The 17597-nt window shown below is 36.1% G+C and overlaps 1 protein-coding gene across 2 annotated transcripts in view; it reads left to right on the top strand.

Moving 5' to 3' along the window:
* The window catches only part of BRWD1 (bromodomain and WD repeat domain containing 1), a 109934-nt gene that overhangs the window by 73293 nt on the left and 19044 nt on the right, over positions 1-17597 (top strand). For both annotated transcript variants that reach the window (XM_053657768.1, XM_053657767.1), the window contains exons 31-38: positions 61-181; positions 1458-1583; positions 3064-3136; positions 4037-4075; positions 5907-6053; positions 6989-7141; positions 12662-12828; positions 17188-17414. In XM_053657768.1, the coding sequence (XP_053513743.1) occupies positions 61-181; positions 1458-1583; positions 3064-3136; positions 4037-4075; positions 5907-6053; positions 6989-7141; positions 12662-12828; positions 17188-17414 (1053 nt within the window). The remainder of the gene's footprint in view (positions 1-60; positions 182-1457; positions 1584-3063; positions 3137-4036; positions 4076-5906; positions 6054-6988; positions 7142-12661; positions 12829-17187; positions 17415-17597) is intronic.

Below are 17597 nucleotides of genomic sequence, written 5' to 3' on the forward strand. Positions count from 1 at the left end.
AGAAATACCACTTACAGGTCATGAATTTATTGATAAAAACCCTTCTGTCTGCCCTGACAGATATAGCAGCAGCTTTTGCAGGTCCAGTTGATCTGTGTACCTACCCGAAGTACTGTACCGTAGTGGCTTACCCAACTGATCTTTACACAATTCGAATGAGACTTGTTAATCGATTTTACAGGTGAGTAGAAACCTACTTTAAAAATAGCTTGAAAAGATACTTGGCCGTACCAACTAGAGTAAATAGAGGTAATGGTAGTTGACTGTGACAGTGGTAGACTGGCAGGGACTAACATCATTTACTGTTTTTTTGTTATTGTTGTTTTGTTTTTTTTTTAAATTATAATTTCTTGGTCCTGTAAGACAGTGGTGCCTGACCTTTTTGGTACCAGGGACTGGTTTTGTGAGCGGGGGGGTGGGGAGGGGTGGGAGGGACACACAGGAGCTCAGGTGCTCAGGCTGACCTGCTGTGGATGTTGGGAGGTGGGTTCCTGGTGGGATGAGGGGGGGTGGGTTACAGGAGGAGGGTTTTCTCAGGTGAGCTTGTTTTGCTGCTCTCACTTACCCACCTGCCTGGTATGTGAAAGGGGTGGGAAGGAGACAGCCAGGTTAGTGGCTTGGTTCTTGACCCATAGTGGTCCTCGGCCCAGGGGTTGGGGGTCCCTGCCGTAAGAATTGTGTTAGGTTTCTATGGGTATGTGTTGATAGAACCTGGGTAACAAAAATTTTCGGATTTCATTCTTCAATCTTCAGTCTGTTCTTTTTACAAATTATGTTAAGTAGTTAGAAATTACATTTTTATTTGTATGTTTTACATTCTTATTTAGCTGTACCATTTAAAAATAAAATATAATTTTGTTAATAATTGGCCTTTGAAAAATTAATTCCCTAGAGTCATGTACTTTTTATGTTTGACTTCTAGAGCATTGATAACTCTAAATTTTCTATTTTCAGTGATTTTTTATTAAAGCAGTTGATGGTATCAAATTTTTTATAATTCAACTACTTCGAAAAATTGTTATAAAAATTTGACTTTTTGAGTTTATGTTGTTGGTATAATTTATCTCAAACATGGAAATGTGCATTTAATCAGAAACCCCTTTGCAAATTTACAGTGAGAATGACTCCTGGGATTGATGGTATTGAACACATTTCTTCACCGAGTCTCAGCAGCTTCAAATGTACCCATAGGCAGTGTGTAAAGGGAGGATTGCTCTGTTGGTTTTCTGGTGGTCCGTTAAGATTTGTATCCTTGAATGTATTCTCTGTCGTTCATATGAATGTATTCATAGTCGTAATTACTTATGACTGTGATCAAGTTGACAGCATGAGAAAGTTATTTATTGTTACTTTGCAGTTACGATTTAAGTAATATTATCATGCTGGCTTAACATGCTAGATTTTTTACTAGGTTTTTTCTTGTCCTCTAAACCCTAAATTGTCCTTTTGTTTTGAAGGAGGCTATCTGCATTGATTTGGGAAGTCAGATATATAGAACATAATGCCAGGACATTTAACGAACCTGAGAGTGTAATTGCACAATCAGCTAAGAAGATAACTGACCAACTTTTAAAATTTATCAAGTAAGTGACTTCAAATGTAGGCATTGTGGAGAAGTGAACGACTTGCATTTTGTGTTCTTGCTATCCAGTTCTTAATTTAAGCTTGCCAGTAGTTAGTTTTTGCTCCCTGAATTTTATATCCTTTTAATATGTTACTTTAAATGTCATTTCTTTACATACTTACTATGATTGTAATTTCTGTAAAGGAATAAGAAAATGATTTTTGTACTCTTTAAAATTTTGAAATAATTTGATACTAGATGCTTGTCACGTGCGTGCGTGTGTATTCTTCACCTGTTTACCTTGATTGACATTTCTTTTTCACATATTTATGGTGTCCCGATAAAATGCAACGGAAGTATCGTTGGTACAATACGATTGACTAAGCTATAGCACTTATTTGGGTTTATTAGTTTTTATATCAGTGTCCTTTTTCTGTTTCAGGGTCCTATCCAGAATCTCCATCTTATTTACTATTTTGTTTTCTTAATTTTCTTTAACCCATTTCCCCAGTCTTTCTTTTATGACCTCTTCATTTTTTACAAGTCTTAGACAATTTGTTGCAGGTCCTTAATTTGGGTTTGTCTAATGTTTTCTTATGATTAGATTGAATTTTAATTTTTGGATTGTGTCCGATGAGAGTGTTTGTACATGCATGAATGTACCACATACTTTTGTGCATCAGGAAATCAGGTTTGGAATAGTATGGTGAAAATTGATCTGGAGGTTGAAATCCAAGGTCTAGCCCAGTCTGTTCTAGTGAATATGGACAAATTCACTAGAATATGGACAAATTCACAGGTTTGGACAAATTTTCAACCTGTTATCTTTTAAAATTAGTGATTTCTGCTATATGAACTTGCACGTCTTTTCCCCATAGCTCTAAAAATTCTGTGAAAGAATATATTGGAGAGCACAATTTATAAACTGTGCCATTATTTTCAGTAGGTAGCAATAAATTGGGGAGTAACTGATTCTAGTCTGTCCCACTTTCCAGGAACATGTGGACTTTCCCAGAACTTTCTTCTTTTTTTCTTCAGGAAGATCATATACCCGTTTTCATCTTCTTTATGCTTATTCTTATTTTAGGCTTCTTTATGTGTGTACAGTTGAGGTTAAGGTGTAATTTGCTTTACTTTCTTCTATCCTCTTTTATCTCAGATCAGTCATTTTTGTGGTAGTCAAACTCTATGACTATTACTATTGATGATACTTAGAAAAACTCATCTGTGTAGTCATCACCTGTTATTTCTGGATTACCAGCTAAATTTGCATACATACTTAACTGGGGAGAGGGGAAATCCTCTTGCTTTCCATATTCTTAGTTGGTCAGTTGTTTCTATAGAGGGTGGAATAAAAACCTGATATTTTTCTGCTTGAAATTAAGTATGCCCAGTTGGGCAACTGTTTATATCTAACCAGTAGTTTGTTTGAATCTTTGGCAACAATAATGACATCTGTATACTGTTAAAAGAAAGAATTATTATTATTATTTTTTTAGGAATCAAGACTGTACAGATATCTCAGAACTTTCTATCACTTCTGAAAATGATGAGCAAAATGCCAAGTCTTTGGTATGAAATTTGTCAATTTTACAATGACTTTTGTTAATTTCAAATGATAACTTGAAAATAGTGAAGGAGAAAATACTGATTTCCTTTGTCAATTCTTGCTGTATTCCAATGAACTATGAAAATATGGCACTGGATAAAGGTATAAATTTTGATTATCTAGATGGTCAGTGATAGGATTTGTTTTAGCCAATAATATCAATATATCAAACAAAATATGTTGAAGTGAGTAACTTAGGTGTGGAATATGTTCTCTTTCCAAATTTAGTTTAAGAAAGGTGCATTAAGGAAGTACCTTGGAAATATTTTTTGTAAAATCAGTATCTGAGAATTGAATCAATTTGTAATTAAAAATTAATGAACTTTACCATGCTCCAAGTACCCTAAAGTTCTTCACTCAGGATGGTCTTGAAGTGTCAGTAAGGTGAATATCAGTAATGTTGAATTACTTATAGAATCAGGCTGTCAGATTTGGTGGCAGGGAAGATATTCTTAAAAAACAATGGAGTGTAATTTCTACACAAATTTTTATTATAGTACACCGACTTTCATGCTGATTTATATTGGAATAAAAATGGGTACAGATTTAGGGAATAAGAAAAAATAGGGAAACTATGAAATACAGACATTGTAGGGGACTACATATGAATAGATATAAAATGTAAATTAAAAGCTGCATTTGTAGCTATATTTTGGAATTAGTGCATGTTGTTAGGGAATGTAAAGGGTTATTAAGGATGTTTGGTTTGTTGGAGTCTGCATGCCACAAAGATCATGTGATACAGTCTGTCTTTAGAGATTTTAACAAGTTATAACCTTGTCTCTCATATACTTTTAAAATTAAGATTATTACTTTTCTAATGAGAATATTAACACTTAAAGTGCTCTGATTTTTGTTCCTAGGATGATAGTGATCTACCTAAAACATCTTCTGGAAGGAGAGTAAGTTAATCTGCCTGATTGACATTTGTGGTTTACTTATTCTTTATTTAAAATCAACCTCAGATCTTAGGTGTTGTCTCGGGAAGTTAGGGGATATAGATAGGGAATATTTTGTAAGAGAAAGAGGAGCAATCACTGAAAGCTGGATAGTTAGGGTTCACTGTAAAAGTTGGAATTTTAAGTTTGTTCTCAGAATGAGATGGAGTTTGAACAGTCAGAAAGTAAGGGGATATTATGATCCTAGCTGAAAAAGGAGGGAAACATGGCATGTCATTGGACTACCAAGGGCACTGGCCTAACTGGTACCAAGGTTTAATGTTGGAATGAGCAAAGTGGCTGTGTCTGTTTGGGAGAAGATTATGGTAATATTAACAACCAAGGTTTTTATTTAAAGTAGAGAATCAATTGTATAGCCACAATAGATAAATAGATTTTGAGGGATAAGAAGATAGGTAGTAGCCCTGACTGGTGTGGCTTAGTGGGTTGGGTATCGTTCTGCAAACTGAAAGGTCACTGGTTTGATTCCAGGTCAGGGCACCTGCCTGGGTTGCAAGCCATGTCCCTGGTCGGAGGCCCATATGAGAGAGGCAGCCAGTTAATGTTTTCTCTGACACATTGATATTTCTTTCCTTTTCTTTTTCCCTCTCTTCCCTCTTTCTAAAAATAAATGAATAAAATCTTTTTAAAAAGGTAGTGAAGGATGTGAATCAGGAGTCTTGCAATAATCTAGGAGTAAAGGATGGGAACCTAGTCAAGGATAGTGTTGCTTGGAATGCAGAGGAAGGGAAAAAGATGAGACCTTTGAAGGGAAAAAATTAACTAGCATTTGGTGACTGAAACTTTTTTAAAAAATGAGGATCAGGGGAAAAAAGAGGATTAGTTGAGGGATGTATGGAAATGTTTTGGATATTGTATAGTTAGAATTGTGGTATGACCAGCAGAACTCTTGAAGTTCTAATGTAATATGTTAGTTAAAAGTTAAGGTGATTAATCTGAAAATGCTAAAAAATGTTAACATTTTAAATGTTATCTAAATGGTGCTTACACTTAAGCTTTTTATAACAGTTTTCATAATATGCTTGCACCAGATAACATTGAAAAGTTAGACTTGAAGTACCGTCAGCTGATTTGTCATCTTTATACGGTTCTCTCAAGTGATTAGTACTTGTTCAGGATTTGTTTGCTATGACTGCTTTAGCAACTTACAAATCTAGTGGCTTAAACAACAAAAATATTGTTACAGTTCTGTAAATTAGAAGTTTGACATGGGTTTCACTGGGCTAAAATAAAGGTGTCAGCATGACACCTTCTCTGGGAGTTCTAGGGTAGAAGTTGTTTCCTCGCATTTTTCAGCTTCTGGAGGCCCATGGCCCCTTTCTTCCACCTCAGGTTAACCTCTTCCAGTCTCCTCCTCTGACCCTCTGCCTCCCTCTTGTAAGGACCCTGGTGGTTACATTGTGCCTACCCTGATAATACAGGACAGTCTCCCCATCTCAAGATCATATCTGTAATTACAGATACAAATTTCTTTCTACCAAGTAAAATGACATGCCAGTAGTCACTCTGAGATTAGGTTCTTGGGTTTAGGGTGTGGATGTCTCTGCATCATTATTCTGCCTACCACATTATCCAATGTGGTATTTCAAAATCTGTGATAACATTTTCTAAACAAGAGATATAATTGCTGGAGTGAAAAATGTTTCTAGAGTAAAATATGTGACATTATTGGATTTTTACAGAAGAGTGTATTTTTTCCAAGCGGACAGAAAAACAAATATAGTGTCACTTTCCAACACTGAAAATACTTTTAATATTGTGAATATATTTTTAGGTCCATGATTGGAGAAAAAGGAGTAGCAAAGCAAGCAACTATGTTGAAAGCAACTGGAAGAAACAGTGTAAGGAACTGGTGAACTTAATTTTTCAATGTGAAGATTCTGAACCATTTAGACAACCTGTTGATTTGGTTGAATATCCAGTAAGTTGCCATTGTTTGACTGTTTGGTCTTATTTGTGTAGAGGAGATGGGAGTGGAGGTATTTAAATTAAACTTTTAAAGAAAAAGATGTCTAGGTGTCACGTTAGCTTTTTCTTACCACTGAGTCAGTTACAGGATGATGAAAGGCCTCTACACGGTGCTCATTATCTAAGGAGGCCCAACTCCAGGGAGACGATGAGATAAAAAGTGCCTATCTTGCTCCGGCTGGGTTGTTCAGTTACTTGGGGCATCATCCCATGCACCAAAAGGTTGTGGGGTTTGATTCCTGGTCAGGGCACATACCTAGGTTGAGGGTTTGATCCCCGGTTGGGGCGCATATGGGAGGCAGTCAGTGTTTTTCTCTTATATTGATTTGTTTGTCTGTCTGTCTGTCTTTCTCCCTCTCCCTCCGTGCTGTGTACCCACCTTCTCTAAAAGCAGTAAACATATCCTTAAATGAGGATTTAAAAAAAAAGTGTCTCCACTCCAGTAATAGGGGAATGGAAAATGACCTTCTAGGGGCCATGCTCACACCTCAGTGTGCCCCCCCCCCCGAACCCAGTCCTGCTACCCTTGCCTTTTCTTCTGCTGAACTCCAAGAGCCCTTATTTTGCTTCTGTAACTTGTTTCCTGAGCCTGCACAGTGCAGCTGGCTCACTTCTACTACCTTTGTAACTTTCTAAATAAACTTTCTCTTATAATCTGGGGAGTTGGGGGGGGAGAAAATAACCAGCCCATGTCTTACTACCAAGTATAACTTTTTGGTATATTTCTTATTGTGCCTCTGTGTGTGGGTCTTTAAAAAAAATTTTATGATTCTTAAGCTTCTATTTGTGTTCTCTTCTATAATTTGGAATATCTTAGAGATCTGATGCATTTACATTTCTGAAATCAGGAATGAAATCTTTGAACTAATTATTGTTTTTAAAACCTAGGACTACAGAGATATTATAGATACTCCAATGGATTTTGGAACAGTAAGGGAAACTTTAGAAGCGGAAAATTATGACAGCCCTTTGGAATTTTGCAAAGACATCCGGTTGATATTTAGCAACGCAAAAGCATATACACCAAATAAAAGATCAAAGGTAATTTAAAGCTGGTTTATAAGAAAAAAGAGGATGATCTGTGTAGGTGATTTTCTGCTGGCCGGCAGAGGTTGGAACATTAAAAATAAGTGAGTAGGGCAGGAATACTATTGAAAATAGAGTTTCTGTCACTGACCAAATATCTGCTGTTGCTACCTCACAACAATTAATGTTTATTTTTCCTTAAGTTTTATAAACAAATGATGATTGGTGGGTGAGGGCCTCACTGAAAAATGAACAAATTTAAATTTGATATGTAGAATGGGAAAAATCTATATTTTCATACATATGGGAATCTTGAAAAGTGGGTTGAAACTTCCTGATAAGAGCTGGAAGAATATTAAAAGGAAGAAAAGGGACGTTCGAAGTTGGGAGTGGGATTACTGATGTAAACTAGTATTTTGGATTCTAAGAAGAAGCTCATGAGCTATCTGATTATTTAAGAATACAAGTATGGAGTACATTCCTAAATCTTTGTTTAAAAAGTTATTCATTGGGTAACTTTTGAGAACTTATTGAAGCATAATAAATATACAAAAGAGCACATATACTGTGAGGGAATTTGTACAAACAATACAAATTTGTGTGGTCAAAGTGCTGGGTAATTTTCAAAAACAGTATTAATTTGAGAAGATTTTAAAGTAAAGCACTTGCTTGATAACAGCACTTTCACTGTCATCAGTGACTGTCATCATTAAGTAATCATTTTGTCTTAATTTCACTTTCAGTACTTACCATCAGACTTCCCCTGCATTATCGATTCTTGTCTCAATTTGAGAACTCTTAGCATTGCATTTAGTATCCATATTGCTTATCGGATCAGTTTAACATGCAAGTCTAAATTTTTTAGGCTTGCGTGTCAGTAGTCACCATTTGTGAGACTTCCTTTCTAGAGAGAAAATAAATTTCCTTCATGTCTTTTTTTCCTTTTGTTTTAAACACGTTTGAGGATTTATACTATGTAATTCGCCATTTACAATGTAGAATTTAATGGTTTTGAGTATATTATCAAGTTTTCAAATTGTTCAATCTATGTGACATAAAATGTATAATTATAACCATTTTAAGTGTATAGTTTAGTGGCATTAATTACATTTACAATATTGTTTACCACCATTGCTGTTTCCAAAACTCTTGCATCATTGCCTAACGGAATTTCGGTGACCATTAAGCGATAACTCCACACTCTTCCCTTCCCTTAGCCTTTGGTAGCCTCTGTTCTACTTTCTGTTTCTAAGAATTTGCCTGTTCTAGATATTTCATATAAGTTGAATAATACAATTTGTCCCTTTGTGTCTAGCTTATTTCACTTTTTCATAATGTCTTAAAGGTTCATCCATATTGTAGTGTGTATCTTAACTATTTCTTTTTCTGACCGTAATTGTCCATTGTATGGGTTGGGTGGGTATATGACATTTTGTTTATCCATTTATCTCTTATGGACACTGGAGCTATTTTTACCTTTTAGCTATTGTGATTAATGTTGCAGTGAATATTGCAGTACAGGTATCTGTAAGAGTTCTTGCCCTCAGTTTCCTTGGGTATATACCTAAGTGTGGAATTGCTGGTTCATAGGGTCATTGAATGTTTAGCTTTTTAAGGAACCACCAAACTGTGTTCCATCATGGTTGTATCGTTTTACGTTCCCACCAACCATGTGTGAGGATTCCAGTGTCTCCACGTTCTTGCCAACAGTGATCATTTATTAAATTGTAACCGTCCTAGTGAATGTGAAATATTATCTCAAATCATGTACTGTTTTTTTTTTCTTTTTAAAAAATGTGTTATTCTAATGAGTTTTTAAAGACTTTATTTTTTAGAGAGAGAGGAAGGAGGGGAGACAGAGAGGGAGAGAAAGAAACATCAATGTGAGAGAAACCCATTGGGTTGGCTTTCACAGGCCCACAGCCTCTGACCTGGCCCTCAACCCAGGCATGTGCCCTGATTGGGAATTGAACCAGCAACTTTTTGGTTTGGAGGCTAGTACTCAATCCACTGAGTCACACCAGCCAGGCCTCTGATAGTGTTTTGATCTGTGTTACTCTTGTGGCTTATTACAAATCGTATCTGGGATATATTTTAATCAGGTATGGCAGGACATGCAGTTGGAATGACTGCCATGAAGGGGTAAGTTTATGCTGACAGATTCCAAAAACAAGGAGGCATGACTCAACACGTAGGGCCATGTTGGGATGGACCAGCATTGGTAAGTAGGCAGAGGAGAGGAAAGGGAAGGTTATAGCACAGAGCCTATAGTATTGAGGTTTTTGCAGGAAGGCAAGGCAGGGCAAAGTAAAGAGTTTTTAGGATTGGTTATCTTGAATATTCCCTGTAGCCCTGGGTTATAGGGGTGGTCTCTAAATGTCTGGTTCCTGGCTCTGGGGTGATTTAGGATGAGAGGAATGGAATATTGGCTTGGTATGTGAGAATTTGATAAAGAAATTAGGGGTGGGGACTCAGCATTGTTTTATATGTCAAAGGCATGCTTTTAAGAGAATCCTTTGCTAGCTCTAGGAATTAGCTAGCTACGTGAAGGGCAGTCTCTCCAGAATCAAGTTTCCAACTGGTTGCAAACCAAAAGTTCACTGGTTTGATTCCCAGTCAGGTCACATGCCTGGGTTGCAGGCCAGGTCCCTGGCTGGGGGGCATGTGAGAAGCAACCGATTAATGTTTCTCCTGCACATCAATGTTTCTCTCCCTCTTTCTGTCCCTCTTTTCCCCTCTCCCTATAAAATCTTTAAAAAAACACAAACCACAGAATATAGTTAATACACTAACATTGACATCTTTTTCATGTGCTTATTATCTGCTTACGTATCTTCTTTGGAGAAATATCTAAGTGCTGTGTCCATTTTCTTTTTTTCTTAAGATTTTATTTATCTTTAGAGGGAAAAGGAGTGTGTGGTTGCCTCTTATGTGCCCCCTCCTGGTACCTGGCCTGCAACCCAAGCATGTGCCCTGACTGGGAATTGCACCAGCAAACCCTTTGGTTTGCAGGCCATTCATTCCACTGAGCCACACCAGCCAGGTGCTTTGTTCATTTTCTATTTGGATTTTTTTTGTCTTTTTGTTGAGTTGTGGGAATTTGTTACTATATTCTAGATATTAAACCCTTGTCACATAAATGTTTTCTAGGTATTTTCTCTCATTCTGTAGTTGGTCTTTTAACTTGTTCATAATGTTTCTTGATGTATAAAAGTTTCTCATTTAGATGATGTCCATTTAATCTTTTTTTTTATTTGGTGTTTTGTGCTTTTGTTTTTATGTCTAAGACTCCATTGTCAAATCCAGTGTTGTAATGATTCACCCCCATGTGTTCTTCTAAGAGTTTTGTAGTCTAGCTTTTATATTTAAGTTGTTGATCCGTATTGAGTTAATATTTATGTATGGTGTAAGGTGGAAATACATTTGTCCCAGCACTATCCATTGAAAACACTATTCTCTTCCCATTGAATAAACTTGGCACCATCTGAACTCAGTTCTGTTCATTGCATTCTTACGTATTTGTATGTCTGCCTGTCCGTCTTTATGTCAGTACTACAATGTTTTATTTACTGTAGCTTTGCAGTAAGTTTTTTAAAATTTTTATTTATTTATCTTTAGAGGGGAAGGAAAGGAGAGAGGGAGAAAAACATCAATGTATGGTTGCCTTTCATGCATCCTCTGCTGGGAACTGGCCTGCAACCCAGGCATGTGCCCTGACTGGGAATTGAACCATGATCCTTTGGTTCACAGGCCCACGCTCAATCCACTGAGCTACACCAGCCAGGGTGTAGTAAGTTTTGAAATCAGGAAGTGTGAGTCCTCACAGTTCTTCTTTTTCAATTTTTGGCTACTCAGGGTCCCTTGTAATTCATTGTGAATTTTTTGGAATGGCTTTTGCCATTCTGAAAAAGTCCTTTGCATTTTTTGATAGAGATTGCATTAAATGTGTACATTGCTTTGCACAGTAGTGACATCTTGACAGTATTACGTCTTCTCTTTCTTAACAGGGGATGTCTTTTCATTTATTTAGGTCTAATGTCTTACAGCAGTGTCTTATAATTTTTGGTGACTAGTCTTGACACTTCCTACGTTAAACTAATTCCCAGTTTATTGTTTTAGATGGTATGTGAAATACAGTTGCTTTCTGAATTTCTTTTTTTGATTGTTCATTGTTGGTGTATAGAATCACAACTGATTCTTGTGTAGTTTTGCTGAGTTCATTTATTAGCACTGATAACTTCTTGTGGATTCTTTGAGTGTTACATATAGAATCATGTCATCTGTGAATAGAGATAGTTTTACTTGCACCATTCCAGTTTGAATGATTTTTATTTCTTTTTTATTGTCTAATTGCTCTGGCTAGAATTTTAAGTATGGTGTTGACTAGCAGTCGTAAAAGTAGGCATCTTTGTCTTATTCCTGACCAATTTCAGTCCTTAGGGAAAGATTTTCAGTCTTTCATCGTTATATATGATGCCAACTGGGTTTTTCATATATGCCCTTCTTCATTACAATTTTAGCATCCATTTTTGTTAATGCTTGTTTTCAATTCAAATGTATTATTGAATTTTACTTAAAAGCTAATGAGAAAACATGAAAATGGTGATAAGATAATCAGAGGTTTCAAACAGAATGAGAAAAAAAAGTCACCCTTGTTAAAATTGGTGACTTATGTTAGACTTCAGGTTTGAAAGAAAAGAATACGTTTAGTGTATGCACAAAATATTGGAAATAATTGTTAAATATTATATCAAAGATATTAGCAGGGAGTACAAATTTTACATATTTTATATTTATATAATATACATAGGGTGCATATATGAATTTGAGTTATCTCGTGTACTTTTTTTTTTTAAAGGTTCTCTAGTGTTAGAATCTCTCCACTCACCTGTTCTGTGCACCAAAGTGGTTGATAATTACCTTTTGAACATTGGGCTTTTGTATTTATTTTGCAGAATGGTTGCAGATGAATAAAGAGTACTTTCTGTAAATACATAGCTGTACCAAATGTTATTTATAGTAGCACTTAACATCACATTACTGTTCTTTTGATGTTATTTAATTATAAAAATTGTTAAAATAATCTTTCATATAAGAGTTTTAGGGCATATTTTCATTCTTCTACTGAATGCAAGTAATTCTATCTGTAATTCATAATTTAGATCTGTATCAAAGGGAGTCAAATTTCAAGTAGACACTGGTGTAAAAGTTCCCTTGCTTCAAGGAGACACTCCTTTTGCTGCCTGAGTAGCACCCTGAAAACCAGCTTCCCATCTAACTTTCAGGAAAGGAGGCTTTATTAGGTTTGTACATATAGATGTGAAAATGGGAAAAGCCAGAATACTTCCTCTTTCTTGCAGACTCTTGCAGATGTCACTGAAGGGAAGGGATGGGACATAAAGTCAGTAACAGCTATTGTCTATGACAGTAATATAATATAATAGATTGCAAGTAGCCTCAATGATTATAATCTTATTTAGAAAAGTATTTTTAGAGATATTTTTTGGTTATAGTTTTGCTTTCATATTCTTACAGATTTACAGTATGACTTTGAGACTATCTGCCTTATTTGAAGAAAAGATGAAGAAAATATCCTCTGATTTTAAAATTGGTCAAAAATTCAATGAAAAACTTCGAAGAAGCCAGAGGTTCAGGAGACAGCAAAATTGTAACCGTGTCAACCAGGCTAACAAAAGTATCAGGTGATTTGTCAGCTTTGTATGCAATATTGTAAAATTTCAGGTTGCAATACCATTTTTAATTTTATCATGATAAAAATTCTCAAGCATTGTATAGTATATTCAGAGAAGTCCTTTTTTGGCTAGAAAACATTCCATGTGTATACAGAACTGGTGCATTGATTTGTAATTATGTAAATTTATAAGCATGCAAATTTATCTGGCTAGTAAATATAAGGCAGTTAGGTGTGGATTTCCTTGAGTTTATTCATCTTGGAATTTGGCCATCTTTGTGGATGAGTAATATTTTTTCATCGAATTTGGGTGGTTGTCAGCTGTATTTCTTCCAGTTTTTTTTTGCCCTTTTCTTCTCTTTCTAGTTGCAGTTATATGTATGTTGGTGTATGTATAACTCTGATGCTCTCTTTATTTCTCACCCGTATTTTTCCTTTATGTTTTTCAGACTGGATAATCTTTATTGACTGACCTAACTTTACATTCACTGGTTCTTGTACCAGCTCAAATCTGCCCTTGGGCCCATGTTGGTGTTTTTTTTTTTTTTTCAGTTGTAATTTTCAACTCCAGAATTTTCATTTGGTTTATTTTCTGTAATTCATCCCTCTATACTGATATTTCCTGTCATCATATTTTCCTTTAATTCTGTAAACATGAATTTATTTCATTTTCAGATATTTATAATTGTTGACTTAAATATCTGGTCAAAAAGTTCAGAAACAGCTGAAGTAAAACCAGTGAATTTAATGAAGTAATAATTAGTAAGTTTGTTGTGCAAAAACCCAAAAGACTTTGTAAACCAAGAGCATTCAAACGAAAACATGGAATGAGACTTGGTATATTGTTAAGCAGTTTGTAGAGAGAATTGTGACTGTTCTTCCTGGTGACCGACTATAATACTCAAATTTTCAGTGTTTACCCAATGATAGCTTTGGAAAATAGTGCAAGTTTTGCTTATGATTTCCAGAGGCATAAGCAAGAAGGTGATGTAGGTCAAGTTAGCTGTGCAAGATAAGCTAAATTAAGCTTTATTTGTATGGCTAAACTGGTTTTGTCTGCTCAGAATTTTCAAGGCTCGTCGCTGTTTGTTTTCCAACTGGGTCCTTTCAGAGACAGTTTCTGTTGATGGTATCCTTTTCCTGTATATGGACAAACACTCCTGTTTCTTCATATGTCTTGTAATTTTTTTTGTTGAAAACTCAACATATTTATTTATTTTTATTTATTGATTTTCAGAGAGACAGGAAGGAGGGAAGGAAGAAACATCAGTTTGTTGTTCCACTTACTTATGCACTCATTGGTTGCTTCTTGTATGTGCCTTGATCAGGGATCAAACCCGTAACCTTGGCGTTATCAGAATCATGCTCTGGCTAACTGAGCTATCCAGCCAGGGCCCAAACTGGGCATATTTAATTATATAATCCGGCAATTCTGGAAATCACATCTGTCCCAGGTTTCGTCATTGCTGTTTGTAGAAACTCTGGATTCTGATCCTTCTCCCTTAGTGATAGAAGCTGCTGTTGGTTTTGTTCAGTGAATTGACTAGACCAGTTTCAGCAGAGTTTGTCTTCTTGCAGTATTTAGTCACTAAAGTCCCTGCTTCTTTTTAAAAAGTTAAAAAGAAACTTTGAGCCTGTTTTTCTAGATGTCTTCCCTTGCTCAACATAGCTCCTAGGTCAGAAATTTGCGCTGAACTATACTGTAGGTGATGCTGACCCCTTTTCTAAAAGGGCTGTGTGTGATGTAGGGCGAACTTCATCGCACACCCAAGTGACCTTGAGTTTGGGTATGTCTGGGTTGACCTTTTGCTTGTATTTTACCAGACCCAAGAGTCTCAAGGTCAGCGAAGGATGCATAATAACTGGATTCTCTCCAGTCTTTTTTGAATATGTGTGGAACCTTCTACATCCCAAAGATTTTTTTTAAAGATTTTATTCATTTATTTTTAGAGAGAGGGAAGGGAGCGAAAAGAGAAACATTAATGTGTGGTTGCCTCTTGCACGCCCCCGAAGAGAGATCTGACCTGGCCCACAACCCAAGCAGGTCCCCTGAGTGGGAATCGAACCGGTGATTCCTTGGGTCGCAGGCCAGGGTTTAGTCCACTGGAGCCACACGAGAGAGGGCCCCAGGCAGATGTTTTAAAGACTCCTGGGACTATGTCCTTCACTAAATCTCTCCTTTAAATCTGGTTGAATTCTTTCCTGCTCCAGCCGTGACACAGCCTCAGGCAGCCGTTGGCCTTACCGAATTGCCAGTGGTACGGCGCATTCAGTGCTCTGGAGCATGCAGCTTCTTGGTGGGGCTCCCACAACAGCCAGCTCCTCCCACCTGCTCATCCTGATCCTCAAGGCTGTTGGGCCATAGAACCGGGGTGTATGTATATGTGTGCCTGGGAGCAGCCCCAAGTCTAAATGCCAAGGATGCCACTGTTTTTACTTAGATTCAGAAGTTTTTCTTCAATAAACACTTTTTAATTTATATGCCTTTGTTTTCCTGAGTTCTGAAATTATTGTTTTGGATTATTTTGCCAGTCATATTTTTGCTTTTTGGGTGAGATGATTTGCTAACATTCGAACCCCCCCATGTTTAGAATAACAGAGTCTCATTGAAAACATAAACATTCAGTAAAGCACCTTTTTAGCCTCTTTGCAGTGTGTAATTCAAGTACATACAGTACACAGTAGTATGAGTCTTTTTTCTAACATCTTTTTTTCTATCTTTTTATTTTGAAATAATTTCAGAATTACAGAAAAGTTGAAGAGTTCAGAAAACTCCTGTATATTCTTTATATTTTAACTTGTGTTTACTTTTAAATCATTCAAAAGAATATTTCTGATATCATGCTTGTTTACCCCTAAATACTTGGGGTAGATTTGCTAAGAATAGGTTTTAATCACACCTTACAGTTTAGTAGTTAACTCAATAATGTTCTTAGGGCAGTTTTTCCCCCTAATCTAGGTTATGCATTGGCTTTTAGTTGCTCTGTCTCATTTAGTCTTTTTTAGTGTGGAATTTTATTCGCAACTTTGCCTTCTTGGTTGACATTTTTAAAAACTATATGTTATTTTATAAAGTGACCTTGAGTTTGGGTATGTCGATTATTAGTATCTGACTTTTATTTTTATTATTTTTTAAAACTCTATTTTCTGTTCAAATCATGCAAGAGTCTTAATAGTTGAGAACATAGGATAAAAAAGGAAAGCTTTCACTCTTGAGGTATTACCAGCCTGTCTACTGTTAAAAATTAAGTTTAAGATAAATATAAGCATGTAATGATTTCTTTTTGTTATTTACTGGTCTATCCTCTAGTTGATACTATTGGAGGGTAAAATTTTGAAAAAACAAGCTTGAATTTTCTTGATTATCATGATATTATTTTTTTAAAAGAATTTATTTGTATTTTTAGAGAGAGGGAAAGAGAGGGAAACATTAGTGTGCAAGAGATACATAAGTCGGTTGCCTCTAGCACATCCCCAACTGGGGACCTGGCCCGCAACCCAGGCATGTGCACCGATGGGGAATTGAACCGTCAACGTTTTGGTTCACAGGCTGACACTCAACCCACTGAGCCACACCAGCCTCAGCACAGTTACTTTAAAAAACTGTGGTTATCTTTTAGCTGAAATGCTTTAGATACTCCAGAAAAGCCCTTACCCAGATCTGTAATGTAAATGCAACAATTAACTTGGTTTATACTTCTACTGTTTTCCCCATGGCTTAGGAGCCAAACATGGTGAATTGGCACATAGATGTAAGCAATTTGGTCTTAGAAAAAATAGCCTCTTTGTTCATTTTTCAGTTGAATTTATTATGGTGACATTGGTTAATAAAATTATAGGCTTAAGGGATACAGTTCTGTAATCAGCAGATGTGTATTGTGTGTTCACCACCCCAAGTCAAGACTCCTTCCATCACCATTTATCTCCTCGCCTTTACTTTTTCCTACCATTCCCACCCTCCTTTTTGCCTCTCTGTTCAGGTTTTGTTGATTTCTCTTCTTAATTTTATAGTGTGTTTAGAAACATAAATAGGAGACTAGAGAAAAAGTTGGGTCATACTAAGATTCAGATTCATAATGTGAAAGATGCCTACATCACATACTGGCTCACTTAAGTATTTAATCCAAAGAACTTGAGATATTCAATGTGATTTTCTCTAATTCTGTTACTTGGATCATTTGTTCATTACTTCAGTTGGTAACAAAATGATGTCAAATTTAGAGTAAGAATATTAATAGTAATTCATGCCTGAATAAGATGTTATTAATGTTTGATCTAAAATTATTTTTTGATTAAAGTAATAATACCCTTTTATTTAGGCATTTTTGTTTTGTTAAATATTGTTTCTTTTGTTCATCTCTTTGACTAGAAATATCAAGCAGAAGCGTTTAAAATCTCAGACAAGAGTGGTTACTGAGCTGGTGGGTTCTCCTACCCAGTCTACCTCAAGTCAAGCAGCTTACTCTGCAAGACACAAGACAAGTGCTGGTGTCTCTTCAGGCATTACTTCTGGTGACTCTTCAGATTCAACAGGATCATCAGAAAGAATAAGAAGAAATAGAACTGCCCCTCTAACAAATGGTTCTGCCTTATCTGGTGAGAAGTGGAACATTATGTTAGTCAACTGCTGAGCGCTCAGAGGTTTAACATTGCTAGTTACTGTGGGTTTGCAGGAAGGAATAAATATGACATGGCCTTTACAACTCAAGGAACTTAAAGTTCAGTGGGAGACAAAAGTAACAAACATGGAGCAACTAGATTATGTTTGATAAGTACTGT

The sequence above is a fragment of the Artibeus jamaicensis genome, unplaced genomic scaffold (genome assembly GCF_021234435.1).
Source record: "Artibeus jamaicensis isolate MK-2021 breed Jamaican fruit bat unplaced genomic scaffold, CSHL_Jam_final scaffold_474, whole genome shotgun sequence".
NCBI lineage: Eukaryota > Metazoa > Chordata > Mammalia > Chiroptera > Phyllostomidae > Artibeus > Artibeus jamaicensis.